The sequence below is a fragment of the Amphiprion ocellaris genome, chromosome 18, assembly GCF_022539595.1.
Source record: "Amphiprion ocellaris isolate individual 3 ecotype Okinawa chromosome 18, ASM2253959v1, whole genome shotgun sequence".
NCBI classification, from domain to species: Eukaryota; Metazoa; Chordata; class Actinopteri; family Pomacentridae; genus Amphiprion; species Amphiprion ocellaris.
In genome coordinates, this window is record NC_072783.1 from 4,050,809 (window position 1) to 4,070,814 (window position 20,006).

The 20,006-nt window shown below is 40.5% G+C and overlaps 1 protein-coding gene across 1 annotated transcript in view; it reads right to left on the bottom strand.

Moving 5' to 3' along the window:
* Positions 1 to 7,204, bottom strand: part of tbx21 (T-box transcription factor 21) — a 30,939-nt gene extending 23,735 nt beyond the window's left edge. Inside the window, exon 1 of the mRNA XM_055004198.1 lies at positions 6,336 to 7,204. Coding sequence (XP_054860173.1) covers positions 6,336 to 6,883 — 548 coding nt within the window. The 5' untranslated portion in view covers positions 6,884 to 7,204. The remainder of the gene's footprint in view (positions 1 to 6,335) is intronic.
* Positions 7,205 to 20,006: the final 12,802 nt, after the last annotated feature.

The window sequence follows — 20,006 nt, forward strand, 5'->3', positions numbered from 1 at the left end:
CCGGACAGGAGTTCAGGTCCAGTTTTTGTCACCGTGGGTACGCTTGATCATCTGTGACGAAAACATGCCAGTCTACAGCTGCTGCCGGACACAAGCGCTCTTTAACACGCAGACACTCTGCTTTCTGTGTTGACTTATCGCAGAGGATTGCAGCCACTAGAGGTGTTGAAATTTCCATTTTGGACTGCAGGATGTCATCTGATACTGTTGATTTCATGCCTTATAAAGAACAAGGCTGCAGTTATTCTATGTTTTTGTCAAGAAATCCCATTAAAAGACCAAAAGTGACAATGTGTTTCGCCTCAGGGCCATGAAATTCTTAAAGTGAATGTAAATGTAAAGATTTATACGCTACTCAGACTGGAGTAAATGGTGCATTTGTTGGGAACTTCTTTTTTAGAGGTGGATTAATACACATTTGGTGCTCTAATGGGTATGGTTGATATGTTTTTAGTAGTTTTAGGACAACAGTTGAGCACTATGTCATCTGATACTGTGAGTTTCATGTCTTATAAAGAATAAGGCTGCAGTTATTCTACATTTTACCAAGAAATCCCACGAAAAGACTAAAACCAATGATGTGTTTCGCCTCATGGTCATTAGTTGCTGTAGTAAATGTGTAAATATTTAAAATAAGTCACATATATATGGAGATTTTTTTTAAATAGCAAGAGAGGAAGACTTTTCAGTGGCGGATTAATACACTTTTGCTGCTCTAGTGGGTGTTTCCAGCATCATAATGGTGCATGTGGGATTTGTGATTGAGTTTCAGTAATTTTATGACAACAGTTGAGCACTGTGGCGCTATGCCATCTGATACTGTTGATTTCCTGCTTTTAAAAAGAATAATGCTCCAGTTATTTTACATTTTTACCAAGAAATCCCATAATAATGCTAAAACCAATGATGTGTTTCATCTCATGGTCATTAGTTGCTGTAGTAAATGTGTAAATATTTAAAATAAGTCACATATATAGAGTTTTTTTTTTAAAAATTAGACAAGAGAGAAATACTTTTCAGTGGCGGATCAATACGCATTTGGTGCTTTAGTGGGTATTTCCAACATCATGTTGGTGTATGTGGGATTACTGATGTGTTTTTAGCCATTTTAGGACAACAGTTGAACACTGTGGCACTATGTCATCTGATACTATTGATTTTCTGCCTTAAAAAAAGAATAATTCTGCAGCTATTTTACATTTTTGACAAGAAATCCCATAGCAAGACCAAAAACCATTGATGTGTTTCACCTCAAGGTTATTAGTTCCTGTAGTAAATGTGTAAATATTTAAAATGAGTCACAAAAAGATAATTTTTTTTTTAAATACCAAGAGAAGAAGACTTTTCTGAACATCTGGGCATTGTGGGTTTGAGCAAATGTTGCTCAAATTGGAGTAAATAGAGTAATTGTTGGGGACTATTTTCAGTGGCGGATTAATACACATTTGGTGCTGTTGTGGGTATTTCCAACATCATATTGGTGTATTTGGGATTGTTGATGTAGTTTTGGTAGTATTAGGACAGCAGTTGAGCACTGTGGCACTCTCTCCTCTGATACTGTTGATTTCCTGATTTAGAAAAGAATACAGCTGCAGTTTTTTGCACATTTTTGACAAGAAATTCCCATAAAAAGACCAAACCGATAATGTGTTTCAACTGTGATGCCTCAAGGCCCCAAATTTTTGTAGTGAGTTTTTAAAATAAGTCACAAAGATGTACATATTTTTTTAAAAAACACGAGAAGAAGATTTTTCTGAACATCTGGGTGTTGTAGTTTTGCTCAAACTGGAGTAAATGGTGTGTTTGTTGGGGACTATTTTCAGTGGCGGATTAATACATATTTGGTGCTCTAGCTGTTGCAGCAGCACGCTGTTGTCTTTGGGATTCTTGATGTGTTTTTAGTCGTTTTAGAACAACGGTTGAGTGCTGTGGTATGATGTCATCAGGTACTGTTGATTTCCTGCCTCATGAAGAAAAAGACTACAGTTATTTTTGAAAAGAAATCCCAAAACCGATGACATGTTTTGACTTTGATGTCTCAAGGCCATTGGTTCTTGTAGTGTAGTAAAATAGGTCACAAACATATGCTTTCTTGGGGGAAAAAAGTAAACAGCTGAGCATTGTAGTTTTCAGCAAATGTTACTTAAACTGGAGTAAACGGTGTGTTTGTTGGGGACTATTTTCAGTGGTGGATTAATACATATTTGGTGTACTAGTTGGTATTTGCAGCAGCAGGAGGAGCAGGATGGTGTATGTGGGCTTCTTAATGTGTTTTTCATAGCTTTAGGGCAATATGTTACCACTGTGGCACATTCAGATGACAAATATTGGTCTTTAGATACTTAATAATGGGATTAATTTGTTGTTTTTGTGGGTTTCATTAACAGTGAGTAAAAACCAAGCTTGCAGACAAGCAGCCAGTTTATATTTTGCATCTGATTATCTCCATGCTAAATTAGCAGCACTTTTCTCAGCTTCAGTGTTTTTTACCAACTCTCTCAGAGAACAAATATAGAGAAACGCCAGTGAAAATACCAGCGCTGAGGCCAGCAGGAACAGGCCTGCGGCTGAAGTAGACTCGAACCACTCAGTCATTAGAGGAGGTAAGAGGAAGTGCTCATTTAGCCATCTGAAAATATTGGCACTTGATGTTTCTGTGAAAAGCTGCAAAGACACACATAAACAGCTGAACAGGAAGTGACAGGTCATACTGTCAAAACCTTGAAATAGTCCCACTTCTGCTTTCAGAGAGAGCGAGAAAATGAACGCACATGACTTCCAAACATTCCCCAAAAGGGCATCTTGCACTGAGAGTGATAAAAACTCTTGCATTTTTTTGTCTCATATGACACGTTTAACAGGAATGCCTGCAGCCAGGCGTGATACAGAACACGCCCACCCTCGTTTCCATGATGAGGCAAAGTGATCATTTCCAAAAATATGACATAACTACTTTGAAAAGTGAAATACACTAGAGAAATTTTCACTTAGCTGCTGCTTTTATGCTCATAAACACTTTGTAAGAACAAAACATTTCAGATTGGAAGATTATTGTGATGTTCTGGTTTGTTAATTCTGCATGAAACTTTCTTTTTAGCGACTCATTACACTTCCTTGTAGTCACCTCCTGTTCTTGGGAGCAAAACAAATCAAAGGATTGTTTCCTTACTAAAAAAAACCCAGCAGACATCAGACCGTTACATGTTTGGAGTCAGTGGAGCAGAGAGAGCGGATGAGCATGATTCCTCTGAGTTTGAAGTTTAGTTCGTTATTTCCCTAAAAGGTGCTTTTTCATGGTAAGAACTTAGTCAGAACCTTCTTCTTCCTAGAACATAGAATTGTTTGGTCAAGGCATTCTTTGTGAGCTTTTGTTATCTGCTGGAAAATATGTCAGTTTTTGATTCAATTCAAGGCACATTTGAGTGTGAATTATATTGTTTTTGTACTATTTTGTTAAAAAATCTCCAGAAAAAAGTTCCCTTAAATGCATGCACTTCTTGGAAACTGCTGCAGGGAAAAGTTTGCCTTCTTGACTCATATCTGAACCAAGAACACAGCAGGTGTAGGATCAGCTCAAGGAAGCAAAAGCTTCACTTTCTCTTTTCGGCTTTAGTCACATGAATTTACACAAAAATTCCCATTATTTAGCACCCAAATGCCCTTTTTGACCTGCGCCTCGCTGTGCAGCTCCGTCGTGAACTTTGCCTGAGTCGAACAGAAGCCGAGGAGCCTGAAATGGCACCGACCAGTGAGGTGATCTGAATTTAGCTCATGAGAAGTGCAGATGAATTCGGCCCTCCTTTGCTACAAGCCATGAAAATGCGCCTCGATTTCAAAGCCCAGGTGTGGCACACGAGCAAAGCCTCTGAGAAGATCTGTCAGCTTTTACAGCCAGCGTCTAGTGGAGGCTGAAGAAAGCAGAAAAAAAAGAGAATCTAGCCTTTTACTTCCTGCACTTCAAAGGCGCCTCACCTTCCTCAGCGTGGCCATCTAAAGCCTCAGTGCTGTTTGACCCTTCTCTCTACATTTCTCTAGAATTCCTTTCAGCCTTTTCTCTTACAGGCACCAGGGTTTTGATTAACATTGCAGGCCCTCTCTAAAATCACAGCAAAATTACTGTGGGAGCCTGAACTCGGGATGAAATTTTAAGAAGGACGTCGCTTCTGATATTGATATTTTTTTTTTGTGTTCTTTTGCTCAACTTCTCCAAAATCTTGCAGAATTTTATGCATTTTTTTGTGCGTTTCAAAAAGTCTCACCTCCATCGCTGGTTGTGCTGCAGTTCACGTGAGAGAGATAAAAGACACAGAAGGTTTTCATTGTCAGGATTTGAAATTTTCGCAACATGAGGTCTGTGGTTTTTGCAAGACGTGAAAATTTGCTTTTTGTCACACGTGGAAAGGATAACACCTCTGCGTATTTCACAGACCCTGGTATTATTGCGGCTGGTGTTTGCTCAGGTGTTTGACGTGAGAATGTTTCGTCTTTGCTCTCGGGGGGGAAATTAGCCGGTTTAAAATAAAACTTAGATTACATGAGCGGACAGATAATAGCTAGTGACCACAGTGAGCAGTTTCTGGAGAGGAAACTGCCACAACTGGTTATGTCAAATGACAGGAGACACACACACACACACACACACACACACACACACACACTTGGATAAAAATAACACAATAAAATACACATTTGCAGCCTGAATCTTTGTGTGCATTCACAAAATAACTACATACAAACTAAATAAATTTAGATAATTCTTCCATAAATTTTGCACATTTTTTTTGCTCAGGTTTGAATAAATGTCAAGAAATCCACTTTTTACTTCTAAAAATGAGTCTGAACTGCACACAGAATAGTTCTTTCAGTCAAGCAGAAAGCAGAGAAACCCTGCAGGTTGAACATGCAGCTGGTAAAGTGAAATTCTTGATTTAAAACTCTTAAACCTGAAGGTTTTAAAACGCAAAAAAATGCGTAAAATTGACAAAAACGCACCAAATCAAGTTTTAAATGTAAAGATAATTATGAGATTATTTGAATTATAATTTTACTGAAGTTATTTTAATAAAAAAATGAAGGCTTCAGCGCACAGTGGAGTCATTGGAAATATATCAGTGTCCTATAATGTGACAGCGCAATTGTTTTCTGTGCACAGATCCGAGCCATGAGAAACTTATGGCCTGAAACCTTCTGCCAAACACAAGTGTCGCACATTAGAGAATTAATCCTCCTCGACGTGGCTGCATCTTAATGCTCGGTGACCTATCAGAGGAGCCCGGCAGCGGCGTCTCTTCCCTCTCAGGTCAGGAGCTTTGTGCTCCGCTGAGACCTGCTGCTGCAGCCTCTCGCATGTTTTTTTAATCACAGCCTCCCTGTTATTATTTTTAAACCTGCATATTCACGGTCGAGGTTTAATTATCGAGAAAATCCTGCATTCGTGTGAGTGTCATCAGCTCAGAGAGTTTGTTTTTTGCAAACACGGGAAGGAAACGTGCGTTTTTTGTTTTTTTTTTTGTTTTTTTTTAATCAATTGTGAAGTGAAGAAAAGATGAAATGCCGTCAGGAAAAGTGAAGTTTCACGACCAGTGACGAAAAAAAGCCAAGAAATGTGCGTTTTTTTTCCTCTGTTAAGAAGGGAAAAGGTCATTTTTGGCTTTTATAACGTGAAGACGCCACAGTAACTTTTGAGGTGAAGCAGCCTGCAGCTTTGCAGCAACTCTAGTCCAAAATTAATTTAGATTCACTCAAAAGGCCATCATTCAGCTTCAATTGCAACTAACTGCACAAAAAGGCCAATCACTGATCAATTTATTGAGGCACATCTTAATTATTTATGTAAATTTTGCAACTTTGTGCAAGTTGGATTCCTTATAAATTGTCACACTTTAAGATTCTCCAATCATGACTCAGCTCGGAGCAATTTTACGCACAATCTTCCAAGTGTAAATTCGGTGTATATATTATGTCTAACAGAATTTCTGTGGTTCTTCTTACCATTATGCCAACTAAAACCCCAAAGCTGCCAGCACCTCTGTCAGCTGACCGGTGATGAGGTGGTGAAGCCTGCAAAGTGCTGAAGTGCACATGAGCTGAAAGATGCGTAAAAGTGATCCTTGACGCGTCAAAGTTTTTTAACCCTCATGGAAAAAGTGCCTGTTTGGTTACATTGTGGTGAGGATGAGATTGGTGAATACGTACATTGGAAAATGTGTAAAATTAAAAGAGCAACACAGCGAAATAATAGTTTTTTTTTTACCCAGTTCCCTACAAAAAAAAATTACGAAGTTTTATTAGTGCGAAAGACAAAGAGAATTTGTGGGTTTGTCTGTTGAACTTACCTCCCCTGTTTGGTGATTATCATCTCGGTCTGGAACTTGTGGAACTTGGCCCACAGCGGGTAGTTATTGAGCAGAGCCTGAGTCTTGCCGCACACCTGTAGCCCAGGTAAAGGGTAGAGAGGCGGCCGCTGGTAGCCGTGCTGAAAGCTGGCGGGGTAATTCTCCGGGGAGGGAGAGTACACGTCTTTACCGCCGGTGGGAAACCCGTCTCCCGCCGTGGGGATGTAGCCCTGGCCGGATGCGCTCCTCGGCGGAGACCGCACGCCGCCGTACGGGCAGCTGCTCAGGGTCTGTGCGTAAAACCTGCCGGGCTGCGCCGCGTACCCTCCCACCGCCTGCTCCGAGTGGTACGGCAGAGCCAGAGCGTCCTGGCCGCCCTGAACAGAGTCCGGGTAGAAGAACCTCGCGTCCTGAATCCCCATTTTAAACTCGGCTAGATCCTTGCCGCCGCGGTGGAGGTGACTGCTGATGTCGGCGTTCTTTCCGAAAGTTTGCGTTTCAGTCCCATTCAACATGCTGAGGTAGAGGTTGCCACCTATGCCGCCCATTTGCAGCCCCGCTCCCGGGCGGTGTCAAATGTCATAAGTTTGCGCTCCGGCGTCCAGCTGAATAAGAGAAAAAAAAAAAAAAAAAAAAAGAAATCACAAAACAACACTGTGGACTTTTTTCCTCACCTAAAGCGCACTGACAGGAATTTCAGCTCGACCTCCGCCGCTCAGAGGATCACATCTGAAATCATCCCTCACTCGATCTGATTTAGAATATCTATGCAGAAACTTTTTATGAGACGAGCAGGTGACTGTCTTGTCTTTTTTGACGTGCGAAGTCGCTACCAGTGACTCAAACACATGCTCGCGTTTCTAAGCTATGATATATACATTTTGTAAGTGGTCATATTCTGGAGGTGTGTCTGATGCGAAGGCAGGACGTGATAGGCTCCAGATATGAAAGCGCCTTCCCCTCATCACAACTCCACAACACTCAGTTACACACACGCTGCCCTTTGCGCTCAATCTGCTCTGTTTCTGCACAATATATTTAAATATGGACACTTGAATGATCCCCCCCCCAAAAAAAACTGCTGCTTTAAATGTAAAACTGATCAACACAAAGTTTCTTGGACACATTTTACGCATTTTCGTTTGCGCACGTTGAGATTTAACGATATGATTTGTTTTTTAACACGCAAAAGTAAATATTTTAATGGATTTATGGGAACTCAAACTAAAGAAAAAATAATTTAGTACTGCCTGTCATTAATTGGGCCAATAATTTAACTTCAGACTTGTAAGTTTAAGAAAGGCACCGCAGTCTCCATTCATAATTTAGAGATGAAATAGAATATAACGCCTTTTGTTTCTACATTTTGCTGTCGTTAATCTTATAAATCCTATTTTTAAGGAGACTGATTAGAATTATGTTATGTTATAATGACTTCTTTTATTTCTCACTGCTCAGTCGAAAAAAAAACTCTATTAGCCATTCCCTTCTAAAACTGAACCTTATTCGCTATCAAATTGTGATTTATTATAATTTATGTAACACGTGAAAAACATTTCTTTAAAAAAAAAAAAAAACGCCTCACCCACTCTGTGTCGCGGGATTATTCACCTTTTCTGTTTTTCCTCATCAAAAATCAGCACCGGTGTGAATCATCAGCATGGTTTTTATTTTCAATTTCTATTTGAGACACGAAATGCGTCAAGAAAAAAAATGGTATTTCAAAAAATACGAGCAACAAAACCACTTGCTGTTCATTTTAAAATAGCTTTAATGACTTTATTGTATTAATCATATCTGTGGCAATTAAGAAACGTGATCCATGGACGTTTTTAAGGGAGCAAAACCGGATTTAAACTTTACTAAAATTCATTTTCTGGTGAAATGAAAGTGGTTCAGCATCCTTTATGAAAAGATGAAATGAAAATGGACACATTTTTGTGTATTTCTTGTATTTGTTAATGATAGAACCTATTTTTTAAATTGAGTTTCAGTTTCAATTCACAACACAGGTAATCTCAAATAGCCTGAGACAGTAAAGGAAAGATTTTAGAGCATATTATGGAGAGAAACTCAACAAATCCTGGTATTTTGTCAACATAGCAGAAGAATACAGGAAAAAAATGTGTGTCAAAGTCATGTGCTGGACACAAAATGAAATAAAATGTTTGTTTAAGTGGGGGTTTCCTTCCTGAGAGGTTTGCCAAATCTCTGAGAGGAACAAGTGAGTACAAAGCTGCAGAAGACAAACTGAAAATGGAAATGAGGAGGAAACTCAGGTTGAAAAAGGTCTGACTTCAAGCATCAGCCTGTCTTAGGCCAGAATACTGACATGCTGGGAAGTTGGTGCAGAATATAGATTATATTTTTGGAGAAGTTGTCTCAGACAGCAGCAGGTAAAGTTTCAGTCCTGGTCAAATATGCAGAAATGAACTTTCACAAATGTTCCCTGAAAGCATTCTGACCACACCTGGGCGGTTTGTGCTGCAGCAGCGGCTCTTTAAGGCCTTTTAGTGCTGTGTTTTGTGCGTTTTGTGTGCTTTGTGTGTCAGTGGTCAGCCTGGACGGAGGATCTGCTTGATAAACACAGATGAAAGAGCTAACCCCGGGGTATTAGCGGCTGCATGTGTGTGTGCGACCACATTAATAGATGAAACCCCCCTCCAGTGCAGGTATGACACACTCCTCTCTAATCCCACATCCTGCGTCTCTCCTAGCAAGGTGAGCTCACAAGGGCGCCGGCTGAAGTCATCGGTGTTGACACGGGTGGCGAGAGGGCCACAGTGTGAGCGACACCACGGCTAGCCAGGCGTGTCCAACTGCCCTCCCAGCTCTCCCCCTCACTCTCCCCCCTTTAGGCCGGACTCACCACTTCCTCTGTGCTGCTTCCGGTGACGGCCCCCAGGCCATCACCTTGTGAAGCTTTCATTTTCTGTCAGGTGGCGCAGGCCGAAAGTGAAGCATTTTTAATCGTGATGGAAGCTCCTGAATCCCAACTTTCTGCTGCTGAATGCACCATAATGCACATGCAAGTATGACCGTGAGCAGGAGGTATAAATAGTGGATTATAAACCTCCCTCTCGTACTCGAAGCTGCTCTGCAACCTGACACGGATGTAAAAATCTCGATGGCCGTAAAAGAATGCAGTAAAAGCGAGTGTGGTTAGTTGGTGTGCAGCTTCTGTGGGCCTGACAGATTTAGAAGTGAGAGACAGACACATCATCGGGTGTCTTCATTAACAGTATCACCCGACTGCTTCATTAAAACACATGATATTCTGTTAGACGGAAGAGATGGTGGTGATTAAGAGATGGTGTGATTGTGGTGGTGTAAAGCATAGCAGGAGAAGACTTGATTTGGCCTGCAGTGAAGAACACTGTGGATCCCTGCCTGATAATGAAGGCGTCACAGTGTACTTGTCAGATGGTTGAAAGTGTTTGGGTGTTTCAGTTGGAGGCAGTTCTTGTAAATTGTTAAGGTCGTTTCAGGTTGTAGTAACCAAGATGTGCAGAAATGAGACAAAAACCAAAGTTTGAACTTCATTCTCTGGGTCTTTTCTTGCTTAAAACTGAATGCAAAATGCTCTCAAAGTACATGTGGACATCCCCATTGTACTGCTCTTTATGCAACCTTACGTCTATATGTTACTAAACTCTTCTCCCAATTCCGATCTTTTGCCAAACTCAGTAATCAGCTGAATAAAGTGACATATTTCTGGGTCATTGTGGACGATGGGTGATTAAAGTGCAGGACTTCATGTGTTGTGATGTGAGGTTTTACATCCATGCTTACGCTTCGCCTTGGTTTGTGATTGTGGTTAAATCTTGATAATGATGATGTCTTTCATGTTTGAAATCATTCTTGACTTTTAACATGATCTTCCTCAAGTCTGCTGTGCACCGAAACAGAACCAACAATCTAATATAGCTGTAGTCACTCTACGCGGATATTATCTCTCAGAATCTGATATTTTTTCTGAAAGATGAGATTATTTTTACTGATAAGCTTAGCATTGGTGATTTTAAGCTTGCAAGGTAAATTAATTTGCAAGATTTCCTCATTGTATTCATAGAAAATAGCACTCTAGGTGGTATTATGGTTATTTAAAAATGTTTTTTCTGTTGTGAATCAGGACTGTATGTTATTTCAAGATAACAGAGTTGCTGTATTGAAGCCAAGAAGTCTTCCAAATTAAACAACAAAATATACAGCTAGTCCATTTCTACCAGAATGTACACATATAAGCTTCTAATGACAGTTTAACAAATAAAACTGTTTTTTGATCTTACAGCACTATGATTGTGGTTTGTTAGGTTCAAGCAGAAAAAAAGAGTTAGTTAGGGAAGCACTGTGGTTTGGGTTAAACTGACTTCAAATGATAATGTGGAAACATAGTGAAAGAAGCTTCTTGAAGTGACGAACCTGCAGTGAATCATCAGCTGAAGCTGCAGCTCAACTTACCTTTATGAACCTTCATAATGAGTGTCAGGGTCTTGTTGAGCTTTGTTATTCTGATTAGCTTTCATAGTTTCGTTTTCAGATGCAGTAAGCAGCTACGCTACTGTTCAAAAGTTTGGGGTCACTTGGAAATGTCCTTATTTTCAATGCAGATAACATTAAATGAATCATAAATCCAGTCTAGACATTCTCATTGTGGAATATCTCCATAGAGGTACAGAGGAACATTTCCAGCAACCATCACTCCTGTGTTCTAATGCTACATTGTGTTAGCTAATGGTGTTGAAAGGCTCATTGATGACTAGAAAACCTTTGTGCAATTATGTTAGCACATGAATAAAAGTGTAACAATTATGGATGACCCCAAACTTTTGAGCGGTAGTATATAATTTGTGAGAAAGCTGCAAAAAGCCCACTGTACTCTACCTCTTCTGCACCAAACAGCAGATAGACAATGCTAGTTAGCATTTAGCAGCAAAGAAAAACTGATATTTACCTCTGGAGTTGGTGGAAATTGGAAAAAATAGGGGAAAGTTGGACTTATCACAACTCCAAATTAATGCTAATATTACTTCATGCTAGCTGGATGCATATATAAGTCATTTGTTAATGTGTTCTTCTTAACATTGACAACTTGTTTCTGCTGCCCTCATGTGGTCATCATGGGTTTAAGGTTACTGTCGGAACTACTTTGCAAAGACTGCGAATGATTAAAAGAAATCAGCGTTAACTATTGATTGAAATTTTAAGAAAAACATGAAGTTTAGTTTTTTGCTTTTAACCCATCCATCCACCCCAACCTCCTCCTCACATAGACTTTGCAGCTTTATAACAGTTGTGCTTCTGTTCTGTCTCTCAGCTGAGTGTAGACATATGTAGGACGTTCTTGTATAAACACTTTCTTCGTCTAAATGACTCTTCATTCATGTGAACCCTGAAGGTATAAAGTTTTCAAGTTGACACCACTTAGTTTACAGCTTGTTCCTGCTGAATCTGCACTGGAAAGGCCCACCAACCCCCATTTGAAACCCGAGGAGGCTACATGTTGCTCTAACTCATGACCACAATGTTCACTATGTCAAACTCATATATACTTGTCATTAATATCCACTTCCTATATACTGTGTTTCAGCCACAAAAGTCTATATTTGAACCTCATTACAGCTTCAGAATAATAATCGCTGTGGTGTTATTTTGTTGGGTTTCTTTATCTTTTTTTCTAATTAACCTCTTCGGTCATGATTTACGTCAACTGCCTTCTGGATGCTTAACCCCTCAGCCTTAAATATCTGGTCTTGACATTGCGCCGATGTGGGTGGGCATGGCATGACTGACACCAAGTTCACAAATCAAACTCAACGTGCAGGCATTCATTTCACTTGGACACCAGTTTGGCGCATGTTGCAAGAAGGCCAATTAAAAAATATGACGTTATCATCACATAGAGACACACATGTAAGATTTATTACTGACCTCCAAGTTAAAAAAAATGACACGGCAATCCAAATATATAATAGACTTTTTATTTCTGTGGCACGAAGACTCTAAAATTTTAGGCCACCAGGCAGTTGTTGGGAATTTTTGGGGGTCTCAGGATCAATTTTAGCTCACAATGAGTTTTCTTTGAGTTGTGAGCGATGATGTTCCCTGCACATATTGTTCCATTTAAATTATTATTTTTTTAGTATCAACTGAGCATTTTGCAATGAAAAATTCAGATTATCACTAAAGCTTTTAAAAAGACTCTTGCAGGGCTTTCCCAATTGTTCCTGCAACTTCTTGTGTAGCTGCAACTATCAGATATTAAGACATAGTAACAAGGTGAATGATTTTGGTAAATATTCTGCTTAATTGGTATATATTCTCCGCTGTCTGTTTGTAGAAGCAAAGAAAAATCACATCGTTAAAAAGCTGGTGTTAACTCGCTAAGCGTGCATGAATATGTTATTTAGAGCAGTTGGTGTGGAAGATCATCATACATTCTAGAAACCTTCAGAAACACTTATCTGACCTGAGCTTAAGGTCAAGTGTACCAAAATTAGTGTACAAGGGAGTCATATTTAATCAGAAATAGGACATAATTAGTGTTATTCAGACTAAAAATAGTGATATTCTATATTTTGTTCAGCTATACCTACATTTTATGTAGCAGTAGGAGCCAACAAGTATTTTATTGGTACATATTCATACAGGCTACATGGTGCGGAGGTGCTGATAAGTTGGTCAAAGATCGAAGTAAAAAGGAAAGTTGTGATAAAGCCTGGTTTCAGTTCTGATGCGTTTGAGTGTCAGTGCTGGTAGCAGGTGTTTGGAAGCTGTGAGAAGCCAGATTGAGGATGTCCCTCATAATCACCATGTAAACGTTCCTCATTAGACTGACTTAGCTGGAGCTCCGACTCTCCAAAGCGACTCCTGAAAAACGCCTTCCTGTCTGAGGCACCGCGGCACTGGCTCATAATTAACGCAACATATGTTTATTCAAATCTTGGAGCTGGGTGTGAAACAGGGCTTCAGGAGGCACCACCCACAGAGGCTGTGAAAACAGAGGGTGGCGGAATTAAGTGAGTAAAGAGAGAATGGAGAGATCTTGTGAGCTCCAGACAGAGCGAGATAGAAAAGATAGCACTTAGTGCTCAGCGGAATTCGCACCCGATAGCTCATGAACTCTTGGTGAAGTGCAAATGTATTCCTCAGCAACCCAGAAACAAACAAGCTGCCACTTCCTTAGCCTATAATTAGCTGGTAATCAATGCTGGGTGGGTTTCTGTCCTGTCAGACATCCCCAGCCATCGTGGGGCAACACTAGACCTGCAGCTGTACTCTCATGTCTCTGATGACAATCCAACATAAAGCGTATTAAGCCGTGTTTTCGGAAAGTGTTCCTCACGTGTCAGCGCTGCCTGAAAAAACACGGCAGCAGGACACACAATGTAGAATTTTGATGCAAGTTCAAGTGAGGCCACACGGCTTCTTTTTCTGATGTGACCTTTTGAGGATCCTTTGAAAAAACTCTGCCTAACCTTTGAATTGATGCTATTTCCCCAGAGGAGTTCATAAACATCTCCATTGGCACATGCTGTGGTGTGATCCTCCCAGACACTTCCCACTTTCTCCTCCAGCTTGTTTAAGAAGGGGTGGAGTGTAGTGCTGGGAGAGTAATGGGACAGTGTGCACTCAGTGGTTGACCTCTGAACACTGGCTAACCCCTATAAATACAGAGAGAGTGAGTGTAAACCGGAGGCAGCAGACAGTCGTGTCCAAGTCATGGCCTTACCGTCCACAACTGAACCTGTATCTCAGTTTTCAAGATCAACACGTAGCCCTCCACACTTTGAGCTCCAATCATCTAGCTGGACTGTAATCGACGTACTGACAAATGTCTTTTTGCTGCCGACGCTGACACATTCTTTGTCTTGACTCCACTTGACCTTAACGCTGCTTTTGACACCAGTGATTATCATATCTTATAGAGTATCTCAGGAATCTCTTTGTGCCCATTAGACAGGCAGTTCTCCATTTGCAAATTGCTGTTTTGGGATACCAGCTTGAGCTCCATCTTCAATATGCTCACATAATGAATTAACAGTACAGACTAGTCAACCAGATACAGTCTGACAGCCATAGTCTTGTACAACCAGACCTTTGTATTCCTTCAGCCCAGTCACAATTATCTTGGCTGGTCCTAAGCCCAGGATGCAGCAATGTTGTCCCGACAAGATACACTGCGTTCAGCTAAAACCATGTTTTTGAAGTATCCTGTTTTTGTGGATGCACATGTAAACATCATATCCAGTTATTAGTAACTTGGATAAGTTGCTATCTCTGCATTGAGAAAGCAAATTTTGCTAGCTGACTACTCTGACAGATACAAATAGAAATGTAATTCCAGTTTCTGACCACTGCTGACAACCTGTGCAGCTAAAATGACTCCCAGAAACTCAGACTATCTGGATAGTTTCCATCTTGCTTTTGACTTCAATGAAGGGGCTCATTGATTTGTCCAACATACTGCAACATAACACACATCAAACTTTTTTTTTTACTTTGATTCTGTGAACTCTAAACTGATTAGCAACCAAACAACATTCCACACAACTTCCCAATTAAAAAACACACTCATATGGTATCATGAACTGGTTCCGCAAGGATGCACTACTCATATGGAAATTTTAACTCCTCTCTGAACTCCATCATGACGACTCTATTCCACCTGTCATGGCTGCATATCTTAATCCATGCCTCCTTTATTCTGCATGACAGCATTAGTGTAACATCCCGACACCGGTCAAAGTGGAGGACATGTTTATTATTTCCTGTCAGTTTTGTCTTTCCATTGCTGGAAACAAGGCGGTTGACTCACCAAATGTAGGCTGCCATTGACTAGGGTTAGTAGTGGGAAACAACAACGACCTCTGAGTTGGCAACTGACCACACTGAGAATTTCAAGTTTTGCAGAATTTTTGGATTGTGTAATATGGCAGTCCTGCTGTTTTTTTCAGTAGATTATCCATTTTAATGACAGGTCTTACCTCCATGCATGCAAATATTCCACCAAAACTTTTCCACTCATCACTATTATGGATGAATACCAAAGACACATCCTTCAGTTAGGTCCATACAAGACTGATTTAATCAAATACAATGTAAAATGAAGTTGCTAGTTAGTTTTGTTACTGGGCTTCAAGCATTTATTTTGAATAGAGGGACATAAATAACTAGATTTTCACATGTAAACACAAACATAGTGTCATGGAGATTTGTTTAGGGGGAGCATTTGCAAGTGGGAAGGCAAGCAAGATCATAAAAATGGCGAATTCACCAAAAGACCCAAGCAGGCCTTCCTTATTGCATAGTGCAAATCTTTGATGAAACTTACCAAAAGGTCCCTGCTCAGATGATGTTGTTGTGTCCTGTAGTGAAGGGAAATTTGGAAAATGCAACAAGAAGGGAATGAGAATCCAGCTTGAGATCACAGGCTCGTACCTATAGTCTACGTCTGGTGAGTCAGACTATATAAGCCACATTATATGACTGAAACAATGTCAGCCAGTTGTGTCTACGTGGGTTTCAGTCATGACAAAGCATTTGTGGCCGATGCACTAATCAGTGGCTGGAGCTTGGAACGCGTCAAAACTTTCACAATGACTTTCAGACATTTAAAGAAACTCCTATGACATTTCTTTTCTTTCAAAACTACCATTGCCCCAGTGTTATTGATAATGACGTAATGAGTGTTGAAGGTCCTTCCGTCCGTCCATTTTCTTCCAGTTAAATGAGGTCGAGTCATGGAGGCAGCAGGTGAAGCAGGTCCTTCCAGATGTCTCTCTTCTTCCCAGGGTATCCCAAGGTGTTCCCAGGCCAGATGAGCTATATAATCCCTCTGGCGAGTTTTTGGTCTACCTCAGGGTCTTCTCTCAGTTGTCTGGAAAACCTCCAAAGCGAGTCGTCTAGCCAGATGCTGGAAACACCTCAGTTGGCTTCTTTTTGATGCAACAGAGCTGGACTATACTCAACCTCCGTTTGGATGTCCAAGGTCATCATCTTATCTCTAAAACCAAGCACAGTCAAACTTATTTTTGACTGGGCTTTTTTTCCGTATTCTTTTGGTCACAACCCAAAGCTAATGACCATAGGTGATGGTTGGAACTTAGATCAGCTGGTAAATTGAGGACTTCACCTTCCAGCTCAGTCTGGAATAGAGAATGGTGAAGGTGATTGTATTTATTCAGCTGAAACAGCAGCACAAGTGTCCCTAAAATGAATCAAGCACCACAAACACATTAGTTTCTACACTTTTCAACTTGCAGCCAGCTTGTAACATGGACCAAGACCCCCCCAATGACAAAATTAAAGCCAGAATGTTTAAAGGTCAAGTGTGACAAACAAGAGTACAAGGAAGTAAAATTTTATGAGAAGTAGGACATACCTAGTATTATTTAGACTAAAATAATCATAAAATAATGTTTTCTTCTGGCTGTCATTAAAGAAGAACTATTCCTGTAACAATAAAAGGAACTAATTTGGGCTATTTTAGGTGTAGACCCATTTTAACTTAAATTACAGTCAAATCTCTTACACAGTCTGCAGCTTTTCTTGCTTCATCCTGAAGAACCTACAAGATATTACTTTCACAGGTTGTCCCACCTTGACAAGGAAAGTGACCTCTATTGTATGTGTAAAACCAGTTACATTTTATGTGGTTACTTACGTTATTTTAACCTGAATTTTCTGCCTGTAAAAGACCAGCAATACATCATACTGTTTGCTGAAAGCATGTAGTAGATTTGACAGAATTATGAGGCTCAACTAAACTACTTGTATCTGACTGATGGCCAGTGTTGCTTTCAAGCCCAGCACTGGCTCCACTGAAGTTGCTGCCCCGTGTCGGTTCCCTCATGCTGGGTTGTGCATCTCAGGCCCGGCGGATCCATGGGAGGTCCTTGCACATGAGCACACAACACTGGCAGCTTTATGTTACCCAGACAGACAGCGCAGCGCACAGCTATGACAAAACAGGGCAGCTGTGCATTTCCCCCACATTCCTCCGGCATGCTCCATGGTCGCCACCACCGCTCCAGCCTCACCCTCCCCAAAAAACATCGCTAGGCTTCCCTTACAGACACCATACCTCCCACCCGACCCACCTCGTACGCAGACGGACTCCCCCACCTCAGCCTCCGTCCACTTGCCCTGCGACTACATTAAGAAGTCATCACCCTTGTCAGGTCCAAGCTGACCCTGCTATACTCAGTGTTGCAGTCAGAGTCAGCTGCTCCTGGGTCAGATATGTGTGCAGCTACTGTTGGGGTTTAATTACAGGGAAACTATAAGTTTATAGAAGACAGAGCATAAAGACTAAAATGGAATGACAGTAAATACAGTTACTGCCCATTAAAGGCCTGAATTTCTTCACTTATGGCTGAGATTGTGAATGAGTGGTCGTGTATTCAGTGACGAATGATCCAGAGCACGTATGTGGCGTGTTGCCAAGTTCTCATAGTATGTTTTAACATGAGTAAGCAAGAGAATATGGAAGTGAGACCAGATGTTTCCATGATTTTGTGCAGAAAATAAGCAAACAGAGGCTTCTAAATTTAAATGTTTGCAGTTTGGAAGAGTTCATGAAGAAATAGATGATAGAAAACGTAATTGTTAAAGGATAAGATTATACCCTTTTCAAGTCTGTGGGCAAAATATGGAGCTAGCTTAGCATAGGACCAGAGAATCAGGCTGTCTGAAGGTAACAAAATCCATTTAATAACACTCTTTTGTTAATCTGAATTTTAATTCATCTTGAACAATGGAAGTTTGATTGTTGCACAGATAAAGTTGATAAACATGTTATAATAATGAGCTTAAATTGATTAGTTCTTCAATTTTATATTGATTTTGTTAAATTTAAAGTCTAATAAAGGTTCATATTTATGTCAGTTTGGTCCAGTTAGTTTTGGTTTCATATTGCAATTATGCAAGCGCTCTAAAGACTAAAGAGCTTTACATGACATACCTATGCCCTGTTGTCATCACCTACATGAACTGCATATCAGTGTCTATAGTCAACATAGAATGGCTTATGGACGAGTGCCCAGAATGCTGTCCAGGTCGTCATAAAGATGCAATTTACCCTTGTTTGTAATTGCACCTCTTTATGCTACTGCGTTAGGTGTAATTGTTTTCCTGTCCTCTTGCAGCTTCTCTTTCCCATCCCCTTCAAAAATACCTGAAAATATTGGCATTTTTAAGAGTTTTGATCAATTTTCTTTTTATTTAAGATATCATTTTTTGGTCCTTTTACCTCTTTTTTATAAGATCGTGTAGGGAGACAGGAAAAACAGAAGAATGCAACAAATGGTGCCACTTGGCTATTGGGTTGCTCCCAGTTAATGTTTAATAATTCCATCAGACCTTTTTTCAGATAAAAACTTGTGCTGCTATGGCTCATTTTTCCATTTTCTGGTTCTATTGACAGTCTGCCATAGCTGTGTGTAATTGGAAAGAAAGTCCAAACCATCCACAAAACATTTTCACACAAGAAACACACAAAACCATGGTTTAGATTGAGCTGAACCGTGATCATATTTTTTTGTTGGACCGATATTTAAGGGGATGTTTCCCAAATCAGTTTTTGGTTTGATTAGAGCTACATTTACAAATCTAAATGTTCGAACCAAATGAGTTAGGTGTGAATGGGTCCTAAGACGTAAAGAGGATGGTGAGTCCTTGTTTTCAGGCTATGCTAATAAAAGATTACATAAGATATGATAAAGATAACTGTTTCCATGCTGCAGCTACACATTTACTAGACAGATATGAAAATCATATTTCATATAAAGGGTTGATTATATTACTGAACACTCATAGACATGTAGTTATTGTCAATATACTACTTTTATAATCTATGGCAGTCTTCTTGGAAGACTTGGTATCATGCAACAACATAAGCAACAGTAATTTCCTTCAGGATTAATGGAGTTCTATCCTATCTTAGCTTATCTCATCTTATACATGTGCAGTAGCTTGTATTCCATGCATACACGCTACTGCTGAGCATGTACACTACTGCCCTTGTTGCATAATCGCTACATCGACTGTGCATGCAAATATTAGCAGAAATTACACTGATCAGACACAACATCATGACCACCTGCCTTACATTGTGTTGGTTCCCTTTATGTTGCTAAAACATCCTCTGACCCAGCAGGGCATGGAAACAGGACCTCTGGGATGTCCTGTGGCACCGGGATGGTGGCAGTGAACTCTGTGGGTCCTGTGGGTTGCAGGGTGGGACCTGCCTAGATCAGGATTATCCTGGCACATCCCACAGATGCTCAATAAGATGTAACCCAGGTGAACATCTTAGCTCTGTCGTGCTCCCCAGGCCACTCCTGAGCAGTTTTTGTGGTGTGTCGGGGTGCATTGTCCTGCCGAGGGTGGAAACTGACATCAAGGACTGAATTTGCTACAGAGGGTGATGGGTTAGGGGTGGCTTGACCTGCAATGTTGAGGTGGGTGGTACATGTCAAACATCCACGTGAATGTCAGGACTCAAGGTTTCCCAACAGAACGTTGCGTTACAAGATGATCGATGTTGTTATTCACTTCACCTGTCAGTGGTCATAATGTTGTGGCTGATTGGTGTATACCACATACCCGGTGACATGATGGAATTTACACCATAAGAAAATATTACCTTGACCTAACTCTTGTCAAGAA